At 46.5% G+C, this 27,436-nt stretch overlaps 1 protein-coding gene across 1 annotated transcript in view; it reads right to left on the bottom strand.

The window, feature by feature from the left end:
- Nucleotides 1-716: 716 nt before the first annotated feature.
- The window catches only part of kiaa0586 (KIAA0586 ortholog), a 69,329-nt gene continuing 42,609 nt past the window's right edge, over nucleotides 717-27,436 (bottom strand). Inside the window, exons 15-28 of the mRNA XM_085767971.1 lie at nucleotides 18,285-18,431; nucleotides 18,058-18,209; nucleotides 16,652-16,798; nucleotides 15,335-15,570; nucleotides 14,548-14,672; nucleotides 13,346-13,557; nucleotides 12,160-12,325; nucleotides 11,198-11,342; nucleotides 10,076-10,344; nucleotides 9,286-9,335; nucleotides 3,338-3,439; nucleotides 3,095-3,185; nucleotides 2,045-2,161; nucleotides 717-730 (exon numbers count right to left, since the gene is read on the bottom strand). Coding sequence (XP_085624097.1) covers nucleotides 717-730; nucleotides 2,045-2,161; nucleotides 3,095-3,185; nucleotides 3,338-3,439; nucleotides 9,286-9,335; nucleotides 10,076-10,344; nucleotides 11,198-11,342; nucleotides 12,160-12,325; nucleotides 13,346-13,557; nucleotides 14,548-14,672; nucleotides 15,335-15,570; nucleotides 16,652-16,798; nucleotides 18,058-18,209; nucleotides 18,285-18,431 — 1,973 coding nt within the window. The remainder of the gene's footprint in view (nucleotides 731-2,044; nucleotides 2,162-3,094; nucleotides 3,186-3,337; nucleotides 3,440-9,285; nucleotides 9,336-10,075; nucleotides 10,345-11,197; nucleotides 11,343-12,159; nucleotides 12,326-13,345; nucleotides 13,558-14,547; nucleotides 14,673-15,334; nucleotides 15,571-16,651; nucleotides 16,799-18,057; nucleotides 18,210-18,284; nucleotides 18,432-27,436) is intronic.

Here is a 27,436-nt window from a genome sequence, read left to right as displayed (position 1 = left end):
TAAATTATATTCCTTAAATTAAAGAGTTTCACCGCATTTTATTAGCTTGGTGCTTTTATTTTGAAGGAAAGGCCTGTGTCTCTCGCCCTGTGACGAGAGTAAGAGAGAGTGTATGTTGTGTACTTCATGATTTAGCGCCCCTGTTCCCTGCTTTTATTAGTGCATTCTGTCAATTTTTTAAATATTATGGTTATTATGTCACTTATTTCAATGATTTTATTACTGTATCTGCTCCCTTTTACCTGCCCAGGGACGACAGGCGGAAATGAGCAATTGTTGCTATAACAACCTGGCTCAGAGCATCTCTTCTTGTTTTACAAGATTCATGTTTTTTGTGCATCGTCCCTTTTTAAATAAATAAATTCATTCATTTAATCTGTTTCCTACCAAAACAGAGAGTCAACGGCCCCAGACAGGAACGCTGCTTTTTTATTGGATATCAGTATTTACACCCCCGCCCATTGTCAGCTAATTGATCAGTGGTCAGGTTTGGTTTTACAGACCATAATGAGTTGGTCTGACACACATTTTAGAATTCTAGAATCAGGGTTCCCACTCTTTTCTTGAAATCGTTTTCCAGGACTTTTCCAGCTGCTACAGTCTCTGACAGACGTTAGTTTGCTTTAGAAGAATTCTTCTTTTCAACTAGGGGTGGGCGATATGGCAAAAATATCATATCACGGTTTTTGAAAAATAAAATAACGATCTCGATTCTATCACGATCTTAAATCTAAAATTGAAAAACAGACAATTTAGGTCAAAGAGCCTTTCTGAACAGATTTTAATGGGCTCTATGCACAGCTCCACTACTTCCTGAACTTAAGGCAGCTCCTTTATGCCCTGTCTTACATTATTAGACAAACTGATTGCTGCCTTTTCAGAAATTCAGGAAGTAGTGGAGCTGTGCATAGAGCCCATTTAAATAGTTGCAGTTTTGCCAACATGTGCAAGTAAACATACTCTGATAAAATGCAACACTTGCCCCAGACGATCCTACGATCTCTGTACTTTGGCAGATCGTCTACACGCTCTAATCCTTCACGATTTAATATCGTCATATCGCCCACCCCTATTTTCAACCTTATTTTGTACATTTACTCAGTTTGTTTCTGTTTATTCCTCTCTGTCTCTCTCTGATTCAGTTTGTGTCTCTAACTAATGAATTCATCTCTTCAACGATTAGAAATTAAAAATAGCTGCTACTACTATACACACAGTCACAGTCTGTCTGTGTGTTGTTGTGCCTGTAGCTGGAATAAAACATCCCATAGTTACACTGAGCAGCTGAACCAGAGGAGCTGTTGCTATAGAAACATGGTGGTGGAACTGGTTGGTTGGTTTGGGCTCAGTCACACACAGACACACACAGTAACAATACACTAAAACAACTCAGTCAGTGTAAACATTACCATGTATGGAGACGATGCTGCCACAGTGTGTGTGTGTGTGTGTGTGTGTGTGTGTGTGGCGCCCTCTGCTGGACGACAGAGGGAACTGCTGCTGATAAAGGATCAATAATGTGGTTTGGTTTTCATTTTCTTTCCTTTATCTCAACATGTATTTAAACATGGAGGATAATAATAATCCTCCTGCACATTCACCACGCTATGAGATAATAACACAACGTTACCACACAGAGTTGTTTTAGAGGGAAATTCATGTAAAACTGCTGATGCACGTTGCCTTCAGGGACAGTTTTTCATCATCAGTCTCTGTATTTCCCTCTAAAACAACTCTGTGTGGTAACGTTGTGTTATTATCTCATAGCGTGGTGAATGTGCAGGTCACAACTTGTCCACCAGAGCGTTGTGGAGTTGTTGGATTGTGTATTTGATGAGTTTGATGAGGGAAACCAAGAAATCCCATAATGAGCCTCCGTAGCGTAGCTCTGAGCAGCTCACGGCTCTGCTCCGCCGTTCTAAAAACAGCTTGCACCGACAATTAAAGGTAACAAACCTACTGCTATGACTATAGGGTTATGGCAAGGGACCAATTTGACTAAATGTTGAACTAACCCTTTAAGTGTCTGTTAAGTGTTTCCTACCTGTGTGTGTAGATGATCGGACCAGAGTCGGAGCGACCGGAGGAGACAGTGACAGGTCAGAGGTCAGTGTCCCGTGGGGCTCCGTCATCAGGTCGCCCACGGTAACGTCTGACACGTCTGAGGAGAAACAGGTCAGAGGATATCACTGTAACTAGTTACATAATGTAACTATGAAGTTACTATGATAGGAGAGTAGATGAGTTAAAGGTTGGGTCTGGAGTTTTGTGCCCAAAAATAAACATTAGACTTGTACAAATGAAATCCGTCTTAATCATCACCTCTGGGCTTCTAGTCCTGTGTGGTGGGGGCTGTGTCTGCAGCCCCCCCTCCTCCTGCCTGTGTTTTGGTCTTTTGCTCTGTTTTGTTCAGGTTTTGTTGCACGTGGACGTTTCTGGGTGGAGCCAGAGAGTCGGTGTTTTCTCTCCAGCCAATGACGAAGCTCAGGTGAAGCTACGTGCAGCAGAGTAGTAGCTCAGGGCTGCTAGCCGCGCTAGCTGTCTCTGATGCTAACGAGTGCTAGCAGCTAGCACGTCTCTCTCTCTCAGCAGCAGCAGTTGTCATGACAACAAAGAAAAATAAACACAGTCTGAGTGAAGCGCTGGAGCCGCAGACCGATTCCCCACCGTCACCGACAACTAAAGCCTCCACTGGTAACAAGTTTTAGGGCCGTTGTGGTGAGCTAGCTCGATGCTAACTTCGGCTAGCGGTAGCGGTTAGCATCCGCCGCTAACACCCGCTTCTTAGTTCACCACAGCAGCATAAAAACATACACGGAGGCTCCCGGTGTTGGTGACGGTCGGCTATCGGCCCACGGCTCCAGAGCTTCACTCAGACTGTATTTCCTGTCCTTTGTTGTCATGACAACGGCTGCTGTCTGGGGCAGGAGGCTACACAGCTTAGCCCCAGAGGAGGAGGAGGGGCCGAGGTTCAATGTTTAGTTTACAAACTGCAACGAACAAAACTCCAGACTCGACCTTCAGTTCTGGTTGTTGAGTGGCTCTGAGGAGCGACTGAGCCAAGATGGCGGCCGTGAACGCAGCAGCATCGTACCTGAGCTCTGACCCCGCTGGGCCACCGTAGTCCTGACGGGCTTCACCTCGCCCACACTCACATCCTGGTCCTGCTGCCACACACACCAGCCCTGAACACACACACACACACACACACACACACAGGAGGTCAGAGGTCAGAGGTCACAGTGTGCGTGGTGTGTGTGTGTGTGTGTGTGTGTGTGTGTGTGTGTGTGTGTGTGTGTGTGTGTGTGTGTGTGTGTGTGTGTGTGTGTGTGTGTACCTCCGGCGGCGGCCTCTCTCCTCGCTCGGTGACTTCCTGCTCCGTCTTATTCAGCAGCAGGTCGTGACCTCTGACCTGACCTTCACTGGGGGGGTCGTCGTCCTGGAGACAGACAGACAGGTGATTGGTCGACTGCAGCGGTGTAGTCTGATGTGTTGTAGTGGGTAAACTGCTGTTACCTAGCAACCAGCGGTGTAGTCTAATGTGTTGCAGTGGGTAAACTGCTGTTACCTAGCAACCAGTGGTGTAGTCTGATGTGTTGCAGTGGGTAAACTGCTGTTACCTAGCAACCAGTGGTGTAGTCTGATGTGTTGTAGTGGGTAAACTGCTGTTACCTAGCAACCAGTGGTGTGGTCTAATGTTACCTAGCAACCAGTGGTGTAGTCTAATGTGTTGTAGTGGGTAAACTGCTGTTACCTAGCAACCAGTGGTGTAGTCTAATGTTACCTAGCAACCAGCGGTGTAGTCTGATGTGTTGTAGTGGGTAAACTGCTGTTACCTAGCAACCAGCGGTGTAGTCTGATGTGTTGTAGTGGGTAAACTGCTGTTACCTAGCAACCAGCGGTGTAGTCTAATGTGTTGTAGTGGGTAAACTGCTGTTACCTAGCAACCAGTGGTGTGGTCTAATGTTACCTAGCAACCAGTGGTGTAGTCTAATGTGTTGTAGTGGGTAAACTGCTGTTACCTAGCAACCAGTGGTGTAGTCTAATGTGTTGTAGTGGGTAAACTGCTGTTACCTAGCAACCAGTGGTGTAGTCTGATGTGTTGTTAGTGGGTAAACTGCTGTTACCTAGCAACCAGTGGTGTAGTCTAATGTTACCTAGCAACCAGCGGTGTAGTCTAGTGTGTTGTAGTGGGTAAACTGCTGTTACCTAGCAACCAGTGGTGTAGTCTAATGTGTTGTAGTGGGTAAACTGCTGTTACCTAGCAACCAGCGGTGTGGTCTAATGTGTTGTAGTGGGTAAACTGCTGTTACCTAGCAACCAGCGGTGTGGTCTAATGTGTTGTAGTGGGTAAACTGCTGTTACCTAGCAACCAGCGGTGTAGTCTAATGTGTTGTAGTGGGTAAACTGCTGTTACCTAGCAACCAGCGGTGTAGTCTAATGTGTTGTAGTGGGTAAACTGCTGTTACCTAGCAACCAGCGGTGTAGTCTAATGTGTTGCAGTGGGTAAACTGCTGTTACCTAGCAACCAGCGGTGTAGTCTGATGTGTTGTAGTGGGTAAACTGCTGTTACCTAGCAACCAGCGGTGTAGTCTAATGTGTTGTAGTGGGTAAACTGCTGTTACCTAGCAACCAGTGGTGTGGTCTAATGTTACCTAGCAACCAGTGGTGTAGTCTAATGTGTTGTAGTGGGTAAACTGCTGTTACCTAGCAACCAGTGGTGTAGTCTAATGTTACCTAGCAACCAGCGGTGTAGTCTAATGTGTTGTAGTGGGTAAACTGCTGTTACCTAGCAACCAGCGGTGTAGTCTGATGTGTTGTAGTGGGTAAACTGCTGTTACCTAATGTGTTGTAGTGGGTAAACTGCTGTTACCTAGCAACCAGCGGTGTAGTCTAATGTGTTGCAGTGGGTAAACTGCTGTTACCTAGCAACCAGCGGTGTAGTCTGATGTGTTGTAGTGGGTAAACTGCTGTTACCTAATGTGTTGTAGTGGGTAAACTGCTGTTACCTAGCAACCAGCGGTGTAGTCTAATGTGTTGTAGTGGGTAAACTGCTGTTACCTAGCAACCAGCGGTGTAGTCTGATGTGTTGTAGTGGGTAAACTGCTGTTACCTAGCAACCAGCGGTGTAGTCTAATGTGTTGTAGTGGGTAAACTGCTGTTACCTAGCAACCAGCGGTGTAGTCTGATGTGTTGTAGTGGGTAAACTGCTGTTACCTAGCAACCAGCGGTGTAGTCTAATGTGTTGTAGTGGGTAAACTGCTGTTACCTAGCAACCAGCGGTGTAGTCTAATGTGTTGTAGTGGGTAAACTGCTGTTACCTAGCAACCAGTGGTGTGGTCTAATGTTACCTAGCAACCAGTGGTGTAGTCTAATGTGTTGTAGTGGGTAAACTGCTGTTACCTAGCAACCAGTGGTGTAGTCTAATGTGTTGTAGTGGGTAAACTGCTGTTACCTAGCAACCAGTGGTGTAGTCTGATGTGTTGTTAGTGGGTAAACTGCTGTTACCTAGCAACCAGTGGTGTAGTCTAATGTTACCTAGCAACCAGCGGTGTAGTCTAGTGTGTTGTAGTGGGTAAACTGCTGTTACCTAGCAACCAGTGGTGTAGTCTAATGTGTTGTAGTGGGTAAACTGCTGTTACCTAGCAACCAGCGGTGTGGTCTAATGTGTTGTAGTGGGTAAACTGCTGTTACCTAGCAACCAGCGGTGTGGTCTAATGTGTTGTAGTGGGTAAACTGCTGTTACCTAGCAACCAGCGGTGTAGTCTAATGTGTTGTAGTGGGTAAACTGCTGTTACCTAGCAACCAGCGGTGTAGTCTAATGTGTTGTAGTGGGTGAACTGCTGTTACCTAGCAACCAGCGGTGTAGTCTAATGTGTTGTAGTGGGTAAACTGCTGTTACCTAGCAACCAGCGGTGTAGTCTAATGTGTTGTAGTGGGTAAACTGCTGTTACCTAGCAACCAGCGGTGTAGTCTAATGTGTTGTAGTGGGTAAACTGCTGTTACCTAGCAACCAGCGGTGTAGTCTAATGTGTTGTAGTGGGTAAACTGCTGTTACCTAGCAACCAGCGGTGTGGTCTAATGTGTTGTAGTGGGTAAACTGCTGTTACCTAGCAACCAGCGGTGTGGTCTAATGTGTTGTAGTGGGTAAACTGCTGTTACCTAGCAACCAGCGGTGTGGTCTAATGTGTTGTAGTGGGTAAACTGCTGTTACCTAGCAACCAGCGGTGTAGTCTAATGTGTTGTAGTGGGTAAACTGCTGTTACCTAGCAACCAGCGGTGTGGTCTAATGTGTTGTAGTGGGTAAACTGCTGTTACCTAGCAACCAGCGGTGTGGTCTAATGTGTTGTAGTGGGTAAACTGCTGTTACCTAGCAACCAGCGGTGTAGTCTAATGTGTTGTAGTGGGTAAACTGCTGTTACCTAGCAACCAGCGGTGTAGTCTGATGTGTTGTAGTGGGTAAACTGCTGTTACCTAGCAACCAGCGGTGTAGTCTAATGTGTTGTAGTGGGTAAACTGCTGTTACCTAGCAACCAGCGGTGTAGTCTAATGTGTTGTAGTGGGTAAACTGCTGTTACCTAGCAACCAGCGGTGTAGTCTAATGTGTTGTAGTGGGTAAACTGCTGTTACCTAGCAACCAGCGGTGTGGTCTAATGTGTTGTAGTGGGTAAACTGCTGTTACCTAGCAACCAGCGGTGTGGTCTAATGTGTTGTAGTGGGTAAACTGCTGTTACCTAGCAACCAGCGGTGTGGTCTAATGTGTTGTAGTGGGTAAACTGCTGTTACCTAGCAACCAGCGGTGTGGTCTAATGTGTTGTAGTGGGTAAACTGCTGTTACCTAGCAACCAGCGGTGTAGTCTAATGTGTTGTAGTGGGTAAACTGCTGTTACCTAGCAACCAGCGGTGTAGTCTGATGTGTTGTAGTGGGTAAACTGCTGTTACCTAGCAACCAGCGGTGTAGTCTAATGTGTTGTAGTGGGTAAACTGCTGTTACCTAGCAACCAGCGGTGTAGTCTGATGTGTTGTAGTGGGTAAACTGCTGTTACCTAGCAACCAGCGGTGTAGTCTGATGTGTTGTAGTGGGTAAACTGCTGTTACCTAGCAACCAGCGGTGTAGTCTGATGTGTTGTAGTGGGTAAACTGCTGTTACCTAGCAACCAGCGGTGTAGTCTAATGTGTTGTAGTGGGTAAACTGCTGTTACCTAGCAACCAGCGGTGTAGTCTAATGTGTTGTAGTGGGTAAACTGCTGTTACCTAGCAACCAGCGGTGTAGTCTGATGTGTTGTAGTGGGTAAACTGCTGTTACCTAGCAACCAGCGGTGTAGTCTAATGTGTTGTAGTGGGTAAACTGCTGTTACCTAGCAACCAGCGGTGTAGTCTGATGTGTTGTAGTGGGTAAACTGCTGTTACCTAGCAACCAGCGGTGTGGTCTAATGTGTTGTAGTGGGTAAACTGCTGTTACCTAGCAACCAGCGGTGTGGTCTAATGTGTTGTAGTGGGTAAACTGCTGTTACCTAGCAACCAGCGGTGTAGTCTAATGTGTTGTAGTGGGTAAACTGCTGTTACCTAGCAACCAGCGGTGTGGTCTAATGTGTTGTAGTGGGTAAACTGCTGTTACCTAGCAACCAGCGGTGTGGTCTAATGTGTTGTAGTGGGTAAACTGCTGTTACCTAGCAACCAGCGGTGTAGTCTAATGTGTTGTAGTGGGTAAACTGCTGTTACCTAGCAACCAGCGGTGTAGTCTGATGTGTTGTAGTGGGTAAACTGCTGTTACCTAGCAACCAGCGGTGTAGTCTAATGTGTTGTAGTGGGTAAACTGCTGTTACCTAGCAACCAGCGGTGTAGTCTAATGTGTTGTAGTGGGTAAACTGCTGTTACCTAGCAACCAGCGGTGTAGTCTAATGTGTTGTAGTGGGTAAACTGCTGTTACCTAGCAACCAGCGGTGTGGTCTAATGTGTTGTAGTGGGTAAACTGCTGTTACCTAGCAACCAGCGGTGTGGTCTAATGTGTTGTAGTGGGTAAACTGCTGTTACCTAGCAACCAGCGGTGTGGTCTAATGTGTTGTAGTGGGTAAACTGCTGTTACCTAGCAACCAGCGGTGTGGTCTAATGTGTTGTAGTGGGTAAACTGCTGTTACCTAGCAACCAGCGGTGTAGTCTAATGTGTTGTAGTGGGTAAACTGCTGTTACCTAGCAACCAGCGGTGTAGTCTGATGTGTTGTAGTGGGTAAACTGCTGTTACCTAGCAACCAGCGGTGTAGTCTAATGTGTTGTAGTGGGTAAACTGCTGTTACCTAGCAACCAGCGGTGTAGTCTGATGTGTTGTAGTGGGTAAACTGCTGTTACCTAGCAACCAGCGGTGTAGTCTGATGTGTTGTAGTGGGTAAACTGCTGTTACCTAGCAACCAGCGGTGTAGTCTGATGTGTTGTAGTGGGTAAACTGCTGTTACCTAGCAACCAGCGGTGTAGTCTAATGTGTTGTAGTGGGTAAACTGCTGTTACCTAGCAACCAGCGGTGTAGTCTAATGTGTTGTAGTGGGTAAACTGCTGTTACCTAGCAACCAGCGGTGTAGTCTGATGTGTTGTAGTGGGTAAACTGCTGTTACCTAGCAACCAGCGGTGTAGTCTGATGTGTTGTAGTGGGTAAACTGCTGTTACCTAGCAACCAGCGGTGTAGTCTGATGTGTTGTAGTGGGTAAACTGCTGTTACCTAGCAACCAGCGGTGTAGTCTGATGTGTTGTAGTGGGTAAACTGCTGTTACCTAGCAACCAGCGGTGTAGTCTAATGTGTTGTAGTGGGTAAACTGTTCATACTTGTATCACATAAACACAAATTAGACCACGGACCAGAAATACACAAACTATCAATATACGTTTAAATTAGGCCTAGCTACATTTTTGAAAGATTATAGAGACATTTCTGGAAAAAAGTGGTACAATTTCTCCAAAAAAGTTGAAACATTTCTAGAAAAAAGTGGTAAAAATTCTCACAAAAAAATAAACAAAAAAGTTTGAATTTTTTTAGAAAAAAGGTGGTAAAATAAAAAAAAAATTAAAAAAAAGTTTTAAAAAAATTTAGAAGAAACTGGTAAAAAGAAATTCTAGGAGAAGTGGTACAATTTCTCCAAAACAGTTGAAACATTTCTAGAAAAAGTGGTAAGATTTCGCAATAAATAAATAAAAAATGTGGCAAAATTTCTCTCTCTCAAAAAAGGGGCAAACAAGAAGAAAAAAAGGGGTAAAATTTGTTGAAAAAAATAATAAAAAGTAAAGTCTCTCACTCACCAGCTGCAGCAGAGAGCTGGACACACTGCTGATGTCCTCGTCCTCCGAGGCTGACACACACACACACACACACACACACACACACACACACACACACACACACACACACACACACACACACACCTGGTCAGACTGATGACGAGCATGTGACATCATCATGACATCACAACGTCACCTGACACAGAAGCTAATTAATAATTAATGACATGTAACAGGCTGTATACAGGAAGCTTGAAGTTAATTCTAAAACCTTTTTAAGACTTTTTCAAGATCTTATCAGTATTTTTCAACACCTCACCGCCACTTCAAGCTGTAACCGTTCACACCAATGACACTTTTAACTGAACAGTTTTAGTTTGTGATAAAGACTATAGACCACTATGATACAACAGAATTCAAAATAGGCTGGGATAATAAATAGAAGGTAAAGTTTATCAAAAAAGAAATATTGCTCAACTCCCAAAAACAAAAACTACAATCTGGACAGACAGTCATGACATGAGCCTCAGCTGGTTTGATTTTGTTTCTAGTAGAGCTGTAGCCGATATCCGAGGACTCGAGTACTTTCTCGACTTGGGCAGCATCCGAGTGCCATTTCACTACTCGGATTCTTTCAAAATGTAAGACTTTATAAAGTCGTGAAAAGACTTTTTAATACTTTTTAAGGGTCTTAATTTTCCCAAAATTGATTTATCACCTTTTAATACTTTTCAAGACCCTGTGTAAAGATTAACGAGCTGTGTTCTCGTCGCTACGCTTTGACCTCGTCACCGTCTTCCTGGGTCGGTACCTGTTGTCATGGCGACCCCCTGGCTCACGGTGAGCAGCAGCTCCCCCTCTGAGATGTGTCTGAGCGCCGTGGTAACTGTGCTGCTGCTGCTGCTGCTGCTGCTGCTGGAGCTGGAGCTGGAGCTGCTGCTGAGGGGGGGCGATGCTGGTCCCGGTCCTGGTCCTGGTCCTGGTCCTGGTCCTGGATCAGGCTGAGGAGGAGGAGACGAGGAGGGAGCAGGAGGGAGGGGGGAGGAGAGAGGAGGCTCCTCCTCAGCCACTGACATCACCCTGTGGGGGGGGGGGCAGAGAGACAGGTGTTTGTTTTTTTTGACCAATCAAAAGTGTAAAGGCATATTCTCTTCAATCTGGCAGAATTTGATATTGGTACTACTAAACTTTCCAGAGTTATTGGGCTTTTTATTTTGCTGTCCATCCAAAAAAACACTGTGAAACCAAGGCAACGTGCAGTATCTGCAAAGAGTAACTGTACTCCCTACATTCTAAAATAGTAAAACCAAGGCAAAGTGCAGTATCTGCCATAAAACGGTCAAAAATTTTAAATCAAAGCTAAAGACGCACTTTTTTAGATTAGCATTTAACTCTGACTAGGGAAGTCCTGCTCTTAAATGTACTTATTTTTTGCCTGTTTTTATTCTACTGTATGCACTTTTAGAGCCTTTAACACCCTGCAGCACTAGTAGCAGTTTATTGTGTTTTTATGTATTATTTTATTGCCTTGATGTAAAGCACTTTGGGTACCGTCTGGCTACTGTAAAGTGCTATACAAATAAATTTTGATTGATTGATTGATTGAAAATTGGTCAGAAAGACAAACTACAAACTACATTTAATTCAGTCCATCTTTATCTAATCCGTTATAGACTTGGTAGTTATTCATAATTTGATGCTTCAACCTGACAATGAAAAACACAAAAAGCTGTTTTTCTCAGTTTTCTCATTTTTACAGATTCTGCACTTTGCCTTCTGCCACTCGTAACAGACAATAAAGTTTGTCTATCTATCTATCTATCTATCTATCTATCTATCTATCTATCTATCTATCTATCTATCTTTCTTTCTTTCTTTGTAGAGCAGTCGTGTCCCGCTGCAGCTCAGACGCCGTCCCGGTGTTTGTACGTACAGAGGACGGTGGCGAGCTGCGTCCAGTTGCTCCTCCTCCTCCGGTCTCTCCTCGTCCAATGGCAGCTCAGCGTCGCCCCAGGTCAGAGGCTGCTGGCGACCTGAGGGGGCGGGGCCAGGACTGGGTGGGGGCGTGGCCACAAGCTCTGATGTCACAGTCAGAAAAAACAAACAAACTCTCAGATACAGACGATGTCGACCACGCAGCTAGTACGATTAAGATGCTAACAATGCTACCTATGAACATTGATTGTACTGTTTCGAATGTTAAATAAAGATTTTCATTGAAAAAAAAAGATGCTAACAATGCTAAAACTAAGCTAAAGATGCTAAGATGCTAACGTTACGTTTTAATCACATGACTGTCGCTGTCACGTGTTCTTCTGCTAATGATGCTAATTCTAACCCTTCTCATTATTGATCTCACACTTAATATCATCATGCTAACACTAATGCTAACACTTATAATTTTTGATCTCAACACTTATCACCATGCTAACGCTAATGCTAACACTTATAATTATTGATCTCAACACTTATTATCACCATGCTAACGCTAATGCTAACCCTTCTCATTATTGATCTCAACACTTATTATCACCATGCTAACGCTAACAATTATAATTATTGATCTCAACACTTATTATCACCATGCTAACGCTAATGCTAACCCTTCTCATTATTGATCTCAACACTTATTATCACCATGCTAACGCTAATGCTAACACTTATAATTATTGATCTCAACACTTATTATCACCATGCTAACGCTAATGCTAACACTTATATATTATTGATCTCAACACTTATTATCACCATGCTAACGCTAATGCTAACACTTATCATATATTATTGATCTCAACACTTATTATCACCATGCTAATGCTAACAGTAGTAGGGCGATTAGCTGCTATCGTGGCTAACGCCGCTAACGCTGCTGCTGCTGCTGCTGCTGCCTCTGACCTGGCGCTGTGATTGGCCGAGGAGACTCCTCGATGAGCAGGCTGGTTGGCTCAGAGGGGGGCGGGGTCGTCGGGGGCGTGGCCTGCCTGGGGGGCGGAGTCACGGCGGGCGGCGGCGTCGGTACCGGAGTCGGAACCAGAGGCGGAACCAGAGGAACCGGTTTGTCCTGGAAAACAAAGCAGAATAGTCCAGTTATTTTAGGCCAAAAAAAGGGCTCAACGTTAAACAAACTGCAACAGAATCAAACTCAACTGATTTTGTTTCCTCAACATGTCCTGAGTGAGGGAAAAAAAGCTCAGAAGAATCCCATTAGGGGAAAGTTTAGAAAAAGACACAAATATAGACCTTTTCAGAGAGTATAAACAAATACAGGTGTTACCAAGGATACTAATTAAGGCTCCATTCCATTTAGTGTACCAGAGCGTTTTCTAATGAGCCACACCTGTCTTTGTTTATACTCTCTGAAAAGGTCTATATCCCATTTATACGCATATTCATTTTTTTATTTATTTTTTAACCTTTAAATATCTCCATGAAAATTACTGAGTTGATTACTGACATTAAGACAATAATACATATGAGCAAATTTGCATAAATTCCACCGTTTTGACGGCACATGTATATATAAAGGTGCTGTGGTGGTACCAGCATGAAAACTGGAATGAGTTGACTCCATCGGTCAACCGACAAGAAACCACTTTAAATTTCAAGATGGCTGCAATTTTTCAAGAATTCATTCGCTGCCGGAAGCACTCGTCTTACATGGTAGCCTAGCAACCTAGCTCATTAAAGCTACAGTTGGTAAGCTGATGAAAGTGAAAGTAAACACAGGTCCCTTTATGAACCAATGGAGTCAACTCATTCCAGTTTTCATGCCGGTACCACCACAGCACCTTTACATGTACATGTGCCGTCAAAACGGTGGAATTTATGCAAATTTATAAACATTTGCTCATGTTAACAAAGAATTTCAAAAAACTTGTAATACATTTTTTGTTCGTATAAATGGGATATATTTGGGTCTTTTTCTAAACTTCCCCCTAATGGGATTCTTCTGAGCTTTTTTTTCCCTCACTCAGGTCATGTTGAGGAAACAAAACCAGTTGAGTTTGATTCTGTTGCAGTTTGTTCAACCTTTTTTCATAAAATGACTGGACTAGAACCGGGTCGCTCAGGTCCGTCCTGCCGAACTCCGAGGTTCTGTTACCTCTACCGGTCCTGGTCCCGGTCCCGGTCCCGGTCCCGGTCCCGGTCCGGTCTCCAGGGCGTCTCTCTGTCCCAGCATCAGAGCCAGGATCTCGGTCAGAACCTCGTCCACCAGCTGCCGGATCAGAACCGAGTCCACGGAGACGCTGGAGTCCACGAAGAGCTGCAGACCGGCGCCGCCCGCCGCCTCCACTGGACACACAGCACACGGGTCAGAACCAGAACACGGGTCAGAACCAGAACCAGAACACGGGTCAGAACCAGAACACGGGTCAGGACCAGAACACGGGTCAGAACCAGTACACGGGTCAGAACCAGAACCAGAACACGGGTCAGAACCAGAACCAGAACACGGGTCAGAACCAGAACACGGGTCAGAACTATGGAGCTAAATCTGGGTCAAATGTTTTGTACTTGAAAAAGTAAAATTTGAAACTGAAATTTCAAGTTTTGACCTTGAATTTTGAAAAATACATCAACATATTTAAAATAAAAATAAATGTACAAAACGTTTATTCAGGTTAAAGCAGAAGTAAGGTGAATGTTTGTGTTAATATAAGTCTTAAATAGTTGTATCTTCCGACAGCAATCACTTCTATAGAGTGTTTGGTCTGAAACACGGGTCTGTCAGTCACTCTGCTCTGCTCTGAGCCCAGGAGAAAACTTTCCTTGTATCCTACAACCTTTATCCAATGAGGAGAGAGAACGGCATAAAGGGGCGGTCAAAACCACCGGATCACTTACTTCTGCTTTAAATATAATTATAATTATGATCAATAATGAGCAATGATTCAATTCTTTTGAATAAATCATTTATTTTCATATTTCATTTTCATATGTTTTGATATTTGGGATCCTATTTCTTTCAGTTGCATGTTTTGTCTTTTCAGATTCAGATCTTAGTTTTTTTTTACAGTTTCAAATCTTTTTTTTCAGTTTCAGACTTATGAAATATATGAAATATGAAAATAAATGATTTATTCAAAAGAACATTTTTATTTTAAATACGTTGATGTATTTTTCAAAATTCAAGGTCAAAACTTGAAATTTCAGTTTCAAATTTTACTTTTTCAAGCACAAAATTGATTTAGCTCCATACAGACCCAGACCCAGACCCAGTCCCGGTTCTGGTCCTGGTCCTGGTCCTGGTTCTGGTCCTGGTCCTGCTGTCATGACACTCACCTATGTCTGAGGCGACGCTCCGCTCCTCAGGCTCTGATTGGTCGGAGGAGACGTTGTGGGCGGGGTCAGAGGGGGGGGGCCGGTACATCTCTGAGATCATCCTGGACATCAGCTGCTGCTCCACCCTGAACACAACCACAACCACAACAGCTGTCAGAACCACCAGGACCACAGAAGGTTATCTGATCCAGCGGTTCTCAAATTTTTCTTACATTTTACCACTTTTTCTAGAATTTTTAAAAAACTTTTTTTCTACAACATTTTCTTATTTTTTTTAAAAATTATTATTATTTTTCCAAAATTCTAGAATTTTTTAAAACTTTTTTTTCCAGAAATTTTTCCACATTTTTCTAGAAAACTCTTTTTTTTTAATTATTCTTTTTTTTTTTAAGAAATCTTGCCACTTTTTTCCAGAAATTTCTCTACAACTTTTCCACAAATTCATGCCATTGGTCCTAATTTGAACGTACATAGATTAAAACAGTAATGTTCTTCAGTCTCAGAACAAATATTTGTGTATTTCTGGTGTTTGCTTCCATATTTTAGTCCAGTGGGGGTCCGTGGTCTAGTTTGTGATCCTCAGTCCGGTCCAGACCAGATCAAGGCAAGGCATTTTATTAGTGTAGCCCGTTTTTACCACCAGTTTGTCTCAAAGGGCTTTTACATCCCATCATAACAACATCCTCTGTCCTTAGACCCTCACATCCACTGAGGAAAAACTCCATAGAAAACCCTTTTAACAGGGAAAAATTAGATTAGATCAGATCAGTCCGGTCCAGTTCCTCACCACTCCACCAGCCGGGTCTCCAGGGCGTCTCTCTGGTCCGGGGTCGGGGTCTGGTTCTGGTTCTGGTCCGGGGCAGCGAGGGCAGAACGGGCCTGGGGAGGGAAGACCGGACCCTGGTACAGGACCGGAGGAGGAGACACAACTCCCTCCAACTCCACAACCTCCTCTTCCTCCTGCTGCTCCTCCTCCTGCTCCTCCTCCTCCTGCTCCTCCTCCTCCCTGACGCTCAGCTCCTCCTGGGGGGGAGAGGAGACATCGACCAATCACTCCGTCTGATTTATTCTCTCATATGCACTTTTCAATTTATACACCTTTTAACCAAATATGTATCGTGTCTTTATGCACTATATGTTTTATGTTGGTATTTCTGTGTGTTTATGTGGTGTGTTTTTTTCTTGTTGTTGTCATGTCTATCTATCTATCTGTCTGTCTGTCTGTCTGTCTGTCTGTCTGTCTGTCTGTCTGTCTGTCTGTCTGTCTGTCTGTCTGTCTGTCTGTCTGTCTGTCTGTCTGTCTGTCTGTCTGTCTGTCTGTCCGTCCGTCCGTCCGTCCGTCCGTCCGTCCGTCCGTCCGTCCGTCCGTCCGTCCGTCCGTCCGTCCGTCCGTCCGTCCGTCCGTCCGTCCGTCCGTCTGTCTATCTATCATTCTATCTATCTATCTATCTATCTATCTATCTATCTATCTATCTATCTATCTATCTATCTATCTATCTATCTATCCGTCCGTCCGTCCGTCCGTCCGTCCGTCCGTCCGTCTATCTATCATTCTATCATTCTATCTATCATTCTATCATTCTATCTATCTATCTATCTATCTATCTATCTATCTTACAGATGGAAATTAGCCCTAGTGGCTAAATCTGGTACAACCATCTCTTCTCTGTTCTTGATTAATGGTATTGTACACTGTCCCGTAATAATAAACTAAACTAAACTATCTATCCATCTATCCATCCATCTATCTATCTATCTATCTATCTATCTATCTATCTATCTATCTATCTATCTATCTATCTATCTATCTATCTATCTATCTATCTATCTATCTATCTATCCAGTCCACTTCATTCATGCAGCACGTTACCAAAGTGCTGCAGAGTGATTTACATATAAGAAATAGAGCAGGAAATGTGTTGGGGAAAAACGATAAAATAATGATGAAGATTAAAAATGAAGATAAAAATAACTTTTAAAAAAAGAATAAAAAGGAATATATAAATACATAAATAGATAACAAAAAGAGAGTAAACTGTGTTGTGTTGTGCTGCTGCCAGCAGGGGGAGCTGTGGCACTGCAGGAGGATGATGATGAAGGTTACCTGGACGACATCAGCTGCAGACAGGAAGTCAAGTCCAGGGAAGACGTTCTCCTCCTCCTCCTCGTCACTCTTCGTCTCCATGGTGATGTGTGAAGCAGGAGGAGGAGGAGGAGGAGGAGGAGCTTCTTCCTCCAGCTGCTCCTCCCTCTGTCAACACAACACAGACCTGTCAGTGAAGCTCTGAGGAAACCAACATGTTCACTCTGCTGTTTTATTCCTTTTGACCACGTACGTCTATTAATAACCCATTTATTCATTCATTCATTCTATGTATTGACCCTTGATTCCACTGTACTCCTCACTCAGCATTTTATCTATTTTATTCATAGAGAGGCTGAGGGAAGCAGGAAGTAACGTCGTCATGGGACCTTGAAATCTCCATCTAAGTGAACAGGACTCACAATTTTATTTCTAATAGAATAGAATAGAAAAACTTTATTGTCCATCGAAGTGGAAATTATTATTAATCTGACTGAATAGACCGAATCTCCTTGTTGTTTACATTCTACTTCCGGGTAGAAAACCAGCATGAGAACAGTAGTAACGAACGAGAGTTTAGCTATATATCATATTTTTCACGCCCTATCACCGTTTAGACAAATCTGAAATGATTGAAGAAACATTACTATTTCTGTGTGTGTGTTTTGTGTTGCTATGTGTTGTATTTATTCAGTTTGGGGGAATCACAGTGTCTAGAAAGCATCAGTGGCTGCAGCTGACAGGGACAGCTAACGGTAGCTAAGCTAACGGCGGCAGCAAAGCTAACAGTAGCTAAGCTAATAGCAGTAGCTAAAACAGATGGAAATTAGCTGGGAGCTAAATCTGGTGCAACCATCTTTTCATTTTTTTCCTTTAAATGATTAATGTAATTGCACATTGTCCCTTATTAAACTAATAAACTAAACTAAACTAAACTAAGCTAACGGTAGCTAAGCTAACAGCGGTAGCTAAGCTAACAGCAGGACGTCAGCTGTTAAAACCCTCCCGTTGTGGGACACCACATGAAACTACTCCAGTTAGCTCAGTCATGTTGGAACTCAGATATCCGCTGGAGAAAATATTTTTTCATGGAGCGTTTATTGAGTCACTGAGTTATTAAAGTTAAACAGGTAGCTAACCGTTAGCCCGGCTAATCTATGATAACCATGACTCATTACAAAAATGTGCACACAGAAATAGTAATGTTTGTCCAATCATTGGTTTTATAAACTTTACAAACACCAGATTAGTCTAAACGGTGATATAGTGACATGAAAAAGTAGATAAATATAGTGAAACTCTCGTCCGTCACTATTGTTCTCATGCTGGTTTTCTACCAGGAAGTAGTTGGAAACAACAAGGAGATTAGTCCTATTGTGTCATGATAAAACTCTCTGACCTTTGACCTCTAGCTGTTTAAAACTCACCTGTGAGGGTCGTTCAGAAGCTCCGCCCACCACCGCCACCTCCTCCTCCTCCTCACTAGATGCTGAGGGAGGAGCAGGAGGAGGTGATGATGTCACTTCCTGTCGTTGCTCAGGGCGACACCTGAAGGAGGCGGCGTCCGTCCTGCGGAGACCTGAGGAGACAGGAAGTGGCGTTTAGCAGCAGGAGCAGGAGGGGGGGGGGGGAGTGATGTCAGACGTGAACTGACCCAGTGGGATCGCCACGGCAACACAGGGAGTGTCAGCAGGGGTCACTGTGAGGTCAGCGGGGTCACTCAGGGTCCAGTGGGCGGAGCTTAGAGGTCTGAGGGGCGGAGCCAGACTGGTCTGAGTCTTACAGGACTTCACCTTGACACCTGAGAGACAGACAGGTGAGACAGAGACAGACAGGTGAGACAGACAGGTAGAGACAGACAGGTAGAGACAAAGACAGACAGGTAGAGACAGACAGGTAGAGACAGACAGGTAGAGACAGACAGGTGAGACAAAGACAGACAGGTAGAGACAGACAGGTGAGACAGACAGGTGAGACAGACAGGTAGAGACAGACAGGTGAGACAGACAGGTAGAGAGACAGACAGGTAGAGAGAGACAGGTGAGACAGACAGGTGAGACAGACAGGTGAGACAGACAGGTGAGACAGACAGGTGAGACAGAGACAGACAGGTGAGACAGACAGGTAGAGACAGACAGGTGAGACAAAGACAGACAGGTAGAGACAGACAGGTGAGACAGACAGGTAGAGACAGACAGGTGAGACAGACAGGTGAGACAGACAGGTAGAGACAGACAGGTGAGACAAAGACAGACAGGTGAGACAGACAGGTGAGACAGACAGGTAGAGACAGACAGGTAGAGACAGACAGGTGAGACAGAGACAGACAGGTGAGACAGACAGGTAGAGACAGACAGGTAGAGACAGACAGGTGAGACAGACAGGTGAGACAGACAGGTGAGACAGACAGGTAGAGACAGACAGGTAGAGACAGACAGGTGAGACAGACAGGTGAGACAGAGACAGACAGGTGAGACAGACAGGTAGAGACAGACAGGTGAGACAAAGACAGACAGGTAGAGACAGACAGGTGAGACAGACAGGTAGAGACAGACAGGTGAGACAGACAGGTGAGACAGACAGGTAGAGACAGACAGGTGAGACAAAGACAGACAGGTGAGACAGACAGGTGAGACAGACAGGTAGAGACAGACAGGTAGAGACAGACAGGTGAGACAGAGACAGACAGGTGAGACAGACAGGTAGAGACAGACAGGTCGAGACAGACAGGTGAGACAGACAGGTGAGACAGACAGGTAGAGACAGACAGGTGAGACAGACAGGTAGAGACAGACAGGTAGAGACAGACAGGTGAGACAGAGACAGACAGGTGAGACAGACAGGTAGAGACAGACAGGTAGAGACAGACAGGTAGAGACAGACAGGTGAGACAGACAGGTGAGACAGAGACAGACAGGTGAGACAGACAGGTGAGACAGACAGGTGAGACAGACAGGTAGAGACAGACAGGTAGAGACAGACAGGTGAGACAGAGACAGACAGGTGAGACAGACAGGTAGAGACAGACAGGTAGAGACAGACAGGTGAGACAAAGACAGACAGGTAGAGACAGACAGGTGAGACAGACAGGTAGAGACAGACAGGTGAGACAGAGACAGACAGGTGAGACAGACAGGTGAGACAGACAGGTGAGACAGACAGGTGGAGACAGACAGGTGAGACAGAGACAGACAGGTGAGACAGACAGGTGAGACAGACAGGTGAGACAGAGACAGACAGGTGAGACAGACAGGTGAGACAGACAGGTGAGACAGAGACAGACAGGTGAGACAGACAGGTGAGACAGACAGGTGAGACAGAGACAGACAGGTGAGACAGACAGGTGAGACAGACAGGTGAGACAGACAGGTAGAGACAGACAGGTAGAGACAGACAGGTGAGACAGAGACAGACAGGTAGAGACAGACAGGTGAGACAGAGACAGACAGGTAGAGACAGACAGGTAGAGACAGACAGGTGAGACAGACAGGTGAGACAGACAGGTAGAGACAGACAGACAGGTGAGACAGACAGGTAGAGACAGACAGGTAGAGACAGACAGACAGGTGAGACAGACAGGTAGAGACAGACAGGTAGAGACAGACAGACAGGTGAGACAGACAGACAGGTGAGACAGAGACAGACAGGTGAGACAGACAGGTAGAGACAGACAGGTAGAGACAGACAGGTAGAGACAGACAGGTGAGACAAAGACAGACAGGTAGAGACAGACAGGTGAGACAGACAGGTGAGACAGACAGGTGAGACAGACAGGTAGAGACAGACAGGTGAGACAGACAGGTAGAGAGACAGACAGGTAGAGAGAGACAGGTGAGACAGACAGGTGAGACAGACAGGTGAGACAGACAGGTAGAGACAGACAGGTAGAGACAGACAGGTGAGACAGACAGGTGAGACAGAGACAGACAGGTGAGACAGACAGGTAGAGACAGACAGGTGAGACAAAGACAGACAGGTAGAGACAGACGGGTGAGACAGACAGGTAGAGACAGACAGGTGAGACAGACAGGTGAGACAGACAGGTAGAGACAGACAGGTGAGACAAAGACAGACAGGTGAGACAGACAGGTGAGACAGACAGGTAGAGACAGACAGGTAGAGACAGACAGGTGAGACAGAGACAGACAGGTAGAGACAGACAGGTCGAGACAGACAGGTGAGACAGACAGGTGAGACAGACAGGTAGAGACAGACAGGTGAGACAGACAGGTAGAGACAGACAGGTAGAGACAGACAGGTGAGACAGAGACAGACAGGTGAGACAGACAGGTAGAGACAGACAGGTAGAGACAGACAGGTAGAGACAGACAGGTGAGACAGACAGGTGAGACAGAGACAGACAGGTGAGACAGACAGGTGAGACAGACAGGTGAGACAGACAGGTAGAGACAGACAGGTAGAGACAGACAGGTGAGAGAGAGACAGACAGGTGAGACAGACAGGTAGAGACAGACAGGTAGAGACAGACAGGTGAGACAGACAGGTGAGACAGAGACAGACAGGTGAGACAGACAGGTAGAGACAGACAGGTGAGACAGAGACAGACAGGTGAGACAGACAGGTAGAGACAGACAGGTGAGACAGACAGGTGAGACAGACAGGTGAGACAGACAGGTGGAGACAGACAGGTGAGACAGAGACAGACAGGTGAGACAGACAGGTGAGACAGACAGGTGAGACAGAGACAGACAGGTGAGACAGACAGGTGAGACAGACAGGTGAGACAGACAGGTGAGACAGAGACAGACAGGTGAGACAGACAGGTGAGACAGACAGGTGAGACAGACAGGTAGAGACAGACAGGTAGAGACAGACAGGTAGAGACAGACAGGTGAGACAGAGACAGACAGGTAGAGACAGACAGGTAGAGACAGACAGGTGAGACAGACAGGTGAGACAGACAGGTAGAGACAGACAGGTGAGACAGACAGGTGAGACAGACAGGTGAGACAGACAGGTGAGACAGACAGGTAGAGACAGACAGGTGAGACAAAGACAGACAGGTGAGACAGACAGGTGAGACAAAGACAGACAGGTGAGACAGACAGGTAGAGACAGACAGGTGAGACAAAGACAGACAGGTAGAGACAGACAGGTGAGACAGACAGGTGAGACAGACAGGTGAGACAGACAGGTGAGACAAAGACAGACAGGTAGAGACAGACAGGTGAGACAGACAGGTGAGACAGACAGGTGAGACAAAGACAGACAGGTGAGACAGACAGGTGAGACAAAGACAGACAGGTGAGACAAAGACAGACAGGTGAGACAGACAGGTGAGACAGACAGGTGAGACAGAGACAGACAGGTGAGACAGACAGGTAGAGACAGACAGGTGAGACAAAGACAGACAGGTAGAGACAGACAGGTGAGACAGACAGGTAGAGACAGACAGGTGAGACAGACAGGTAGAGACAGACAGGTGAGACAAAGACAGACAGGTGAGACAGACAGGTGAGACAGACAGGTAGAGACAGACAGGTAGAGACAGACAGGTGAGACAGAGACAGACAGGTGAGACAGACAGGTAGAGACAGACAGGTCGAGACAGACAGGTGAGACAGACAGGTGAGACAGACAGGTAGAGACAGACAGGTGAGACAGACAGGTAGAGACAGACAGGTAGAGACAGACAGGTGAGACAGAGACAGACAGGTGAGACAGACAGGTAGAGACAGACAGGTAGAGACAGACAGGTGAGACAGACAGGTGAGACAGAGACAGACAGGTGAGACAGACAGGTGAGACAGACAGGTAGAGACAGACAGGTAGAGACAGACAGACAGGTGAGACAGACAGGTGAGACAGACAGGTGAGACAGAGACAGACAGGTGAGACAGACAGGTGAGACAGACAGGTAGAGACAGACAGGTGAGACAGACAGGTAGAGACAGACAGGTGAGACAAAGACAGACAGGTGAGACAGACAGGTGAGACAGACAGGTAGAGACAGACAGGTAGAGACAGACAGGTGAGACAGAGACAGACAGGTGAGACAGACAGGTAGAGACAGACAGGTCGAGACAGACAGGTGAGACAGACAGGTGAGACAGACAGGTGAGACAGACAGGTAGAGACAGACAGGTAGAGACAGACAGGTGAGACAGAGACAGACAGGTGAGACAGACAGGTAGAGACAGACAGGTAGAGACAGACAGGTAGAGACAGACAGGTGAGACAGACAGGTGAGACAGAGACAGACAGGTGAGACAGACAGGTGAGACAGACAGGTAGAGACAGACAGACAGGTGAGACAGACAGGTAGAGACAGACAGGTAGAGACAGACAGACAGGTGAGACAGACAGGTAGAGACAGACAGGTAGAGACAGACAGACAGGTGAGACAGACAGACAGGTGAGACAGAGACAGACAGGTGAGACAGACAGGTAGAGACAGACAGGTAGAGACAGACAGGTAGAGACAGACAGGTGAGACAGAGACAGACAGGTGAGACAGACAGGTGAGACAGACAGGTAGAGACAGACAGGTGAGACAGACAGGTAGAGACAGACAGGTAGAGACAGACAGGTGAGACAGAGACAGACAGGTGAGACAGACAGGTAGAGACAGACAGGTAGAGACAGACAGGTAGAGACAGACAGGTGAGACAGACAGGTGAGACAGACAGGTAGAGACAGACAGACAGAGACAGACAGGTAGAGACAGACAGGTAGAGACAGACAGGTAGAGATAGACAGGTAGAGACAGACAGGTGAGACAGACAGGTGAGACAGACAGGTGAGACAGACAGGTAGAGACAGACAGGTGAGACAGACAGGTAGAGAGACAGACAGGTAGAGAGAGACAGGTGAGACAGACAGGTGAGACAGACAGGTGAGACAGACAGGTAGAGACAGACAGGTAGAGACAGACAGGTGAGACAGACAGGTGAGACAGAGACAGACAGGTGAGACAGACAGGTAGAGACAGACAGGTGAGACAAAGACAGACAGGTAGAGACAGACAGGTGAGACAGACAGGTAGAGACAGACAGGTGAGACAGACAGGTGAGACAGACAGGTAGAGACAGACAGGTGAGACAAAGACAGACAGGTGAGACAGACAGGTGAGACAGACAGGTAGAGACAGACAGGTAGAGACAGACAGGTGAGACAGAGACAGACAGGTGAGACAGACAGGTAGAGACAGACAGGTCGAGACAGACAGGTGAGACAGACAGGTGAGACAGACAGGTAGAGACAGACAGGTGAGACAGACAGGTAGAGACAGACAGGTAGAGACAGACAGGTGAGACAGAGACAGACAGGTGAGACAGACAGGTAGAGACAGACAGGTAGAGACAGACAGGTGAGACAGACAGGTGAGACAGAGACAGACAGGTGAGACAGACAGGTGAGACAGACAGGTGAGACAGACAGGTAGAGACAGACAGGTAGAGACAGACAGGTGAGACAGAGACAGACAGGTGAGACAGACAGGTAGAGACAGACAGGTAGAGACAGACAGGTGAGACAGACAGGTGAGACAGAGACAGACAGGTGAGACAGACAGGTAGAGACAGACAGGTGAGACAGAGACAGACAGGTGAGACAGACAGGTGAGACAGACAGGTGAGACAGACAGGTGGAGACAGACAGGTGAGACAGAGACAGACAGGTGAGACAGACAGGTGAGACAGACAGGTGAGACAGAGACAGACAGGTGAGACAGACAGGTGAGACAGACAGGTGAGACAGAGACAGACAGGTGAGACAGACAGGTGAGACAGAGACAGACAGGTGAGACAGACAGGTGAGACAGACAGGTGAGACAGACAGGTAGAGACAGACAGGTAGAGACAGACAGGTAGAGACAGACAGGTGAGACAGAGACAGACAGGTAGAGACAGACAGGTAGAGACAGACAGGTGAGACAGACAGGTGAGACAGACAGGTAGAGACAGACAGGTGAGACAGACAGGTGAGACAGACAGGTGAGACAGACAGGTGAGACAGACAGGTAGAGACAGACAGGTGAGACAGACAGGTGAGACAGACAGGTAGAGACAGACAGGTGAGACAAAGACAGACAGGTGAGACAGACAGGTGAGACAAAGACAGACAGGTGAGACAGACAGGTAGAGACAGACAGGTGAGACAAAGACAGACAGGTAGAGACAGACAGGTGAGACAGACAGGTGAGACAGACAGGTGAGACAAAGACAGACAGGTAGAGACAGACAGGTGAGACAGACAGGTGAGACAGACAGGTGAGACAGACAGGTAGAGACAGACAGGTGAGACAGACAGGTAGAGAGACAGACAGGTAGAGAGAGACAGGTGAGACAGACAGGTGAGACAGACAGGTGAGACAGACAGGTAGAGACAGACAGGTAGAGACAGACAGGTGAGACAGACAGGTGAGACAGAGACAGACAGGTGAGACAGACAGGTAGAGACAGACAGGTGAGACAAAGACAGACAGGTAGAGACAGACGGGTGAGACAGACAGGTAGAGACAGACAGGTGAGACAGACAGGTGAGACAGACAGGTAGAGACAGACAGGTGAGACAAAGACAGACAGGTGAGACAGACAGGTGAGACAGACAGGTAGAGACAGACAGGTAGAGACAGACAGGTGAGACAGAGACAGACAGGTAGAGACAGACAGGTCGAGACAGACAGGTGAGACAGACAGGTGAGACAGACAGGTAGAGACAGACAGGTGAGACAGACAGGTAGAGACAGACAGGTAGAGACAGACAGGTGAGACAGAGACAGACAGGTGAGACAGACAGGTAGAGACAGACAGGTAGAGACAGACAGGTAGAGACAGACAGGTGAGACAGACAGGTGAGACAGAGACAGACAGGTGAGACAGACAGGTGAGACAGACAGGTGAGACAGACAGGTAGAGACAGACAGGTAGAGACAGACAGGTGAGAGAGAGACAGACAGGTGAGACAGACAGGTAGAGACAGACAGGTAGAGACAGACAGGTGAGACAGACAGGTGAGACAGAGACAGACAGGTGAGACAGACAGGTAGAGACAGACAGGTGAGACAGAGACAGACAGGTGAGACAGACAGGTAGAGACAGACAGGTGAGACAGACAGGTGAGACAGACAGGTGAGACAGACAGGTGGAGACAGACAGGTGAGACAGAGACAGACAGGTGAGACAGACAGGTGAGACAGACAGGTGAGACAGAGACAGACAGGTGAGACAGACAGGTGAGACAGACAGGTGAGACAGACAGGTGAGACAGAGACAGACAGGTGAGACAGACAGGTGAGACAGACAGGTGAGACAGACAGGTAGAGACAGACAGGTAGAGACAGACAGGTAGAGACAGACAGGTGAGACAGAGACAGACAGGTAGAGACAGAGAGACAGACAGGTGAGACAGACAGGTGAGACAGACAGGTAGAGACAGACAGGTGAGACAGACAGGTGAGACAGACAGGTGAGACAGACAGGTGAGACAGACAGGTAGAGACAGACAGGTGAGACAAAGACAGACAGGTGAGACAGACAGGTGAGACAAAGACAGACAGGTGAGACAGACAGGTAGAGACAGACAGGTGAGACAAAGACAGACAGGTAGAGACAGACAGGTGAGACAGACAGGTGAGACAGACAGGTGAGACAGACAGGTGAGACAAAGACAGACAGGTAGAGACAGACAGGTGAGACAGACAGGTGAGACAGACAGGTGAGACAAAGACAGACAGGTGAGACAGACAGGTGAGACAAAGACAGACAGGTGAGACAAAGACAGACAGGTGAGACAGACAGGTGAGACAGACAGGTGAGACAGAGACAGACAGGTGAGACAGACAGGTAGAGACAGACAGGTGAGACAAAGACAGACAGGTAGAGACAGACAGGTGAGACAGACAGGTAGAGACAGACAGGTGAGACAGACAGGTAGAGACAGACAGGTGAGACAAAGACAGACAGGTGAGACAGACAGGTGAGACAGACAGGTAGAGACAGACAGGTAGAGACAGACAGGTGAGACAGAGACAGACAGGTGAGACAGACAGGTAGAGACAGACAGGTCGAGACAGACAGGTGAGACAGACAGGTGAGACAGACAGGTAGAGACAGACAGGTGAGACAGACAGGTAGAGACAGACAGGTAGAGACAGACAGGTGAGACAGAGACAGACAGGTGAGACAGACAGGTAGAGACAGACAGGTAGAGACAGACAGGTGAGACAGACAGGTGAGACAGAGACAGACAGGTGAGACAGACAGGTGAGACAGACAGGTAGAGACAGACAGGTAGAGACAGACAGACAGGTGAGACAGACAGGTGAGACAGACAGGTGAGACAGAGACAGACAGGTGAGACAGACAGGTGAGACAGACAGGTAGAGACAGACAGGTGAGACAGACAGGTAGAGACAGACAGGTGAGACAAAGACAGACAGGTGAGACAGACAGGTGAGACAGACAGGTAGAGACAGACAGGTAGAGACAGACAGGTGAGACAGAGACAGACAGGTGAGACAGACAGGTAGAGACAGACAGGTCGAGACAGACAGGTGAGACAGACAGGTGAGACAGACAGGTAGAGACAGACAGGTGAGACAGACAGGTAGAGACAGACAGGTAGAGACAGACAGGTGAGACAGAGACAGACAGGTGAGACAGACAGGTAGAGACAGACAGGTAGAGACAGACAGGTAGAGACAGACAGGTGAGACAGACAGGTGAGACAGAGACAGACAGGTGAGACAGACAGGTGAGACAGACAGGTAGAGACAGACAGACAGGTGAGACAGACAGGTAGAGACAGACAGGTAGAGACAGACAGACAGGTGAGACAGACAGG

Source organism: Trachurus japonicus, chromosome 22, assembly GCF_045865225.1.
Source record: "Trachurus japonicus isolate A0001 chromosome 22, Traja_1.0".
Taxonomy (NCBI): domain Eukaryota; kingdom Metazoa; phylum Chordata; class Actinopteri; order Carangiformes; family Carangidae; genus Trachurus; species Trachurus japonicus.
Note: the sequence above shows the minus strand (reverse complement) of the source record. Positions and strands in the feature narration are given on the sequence as shown.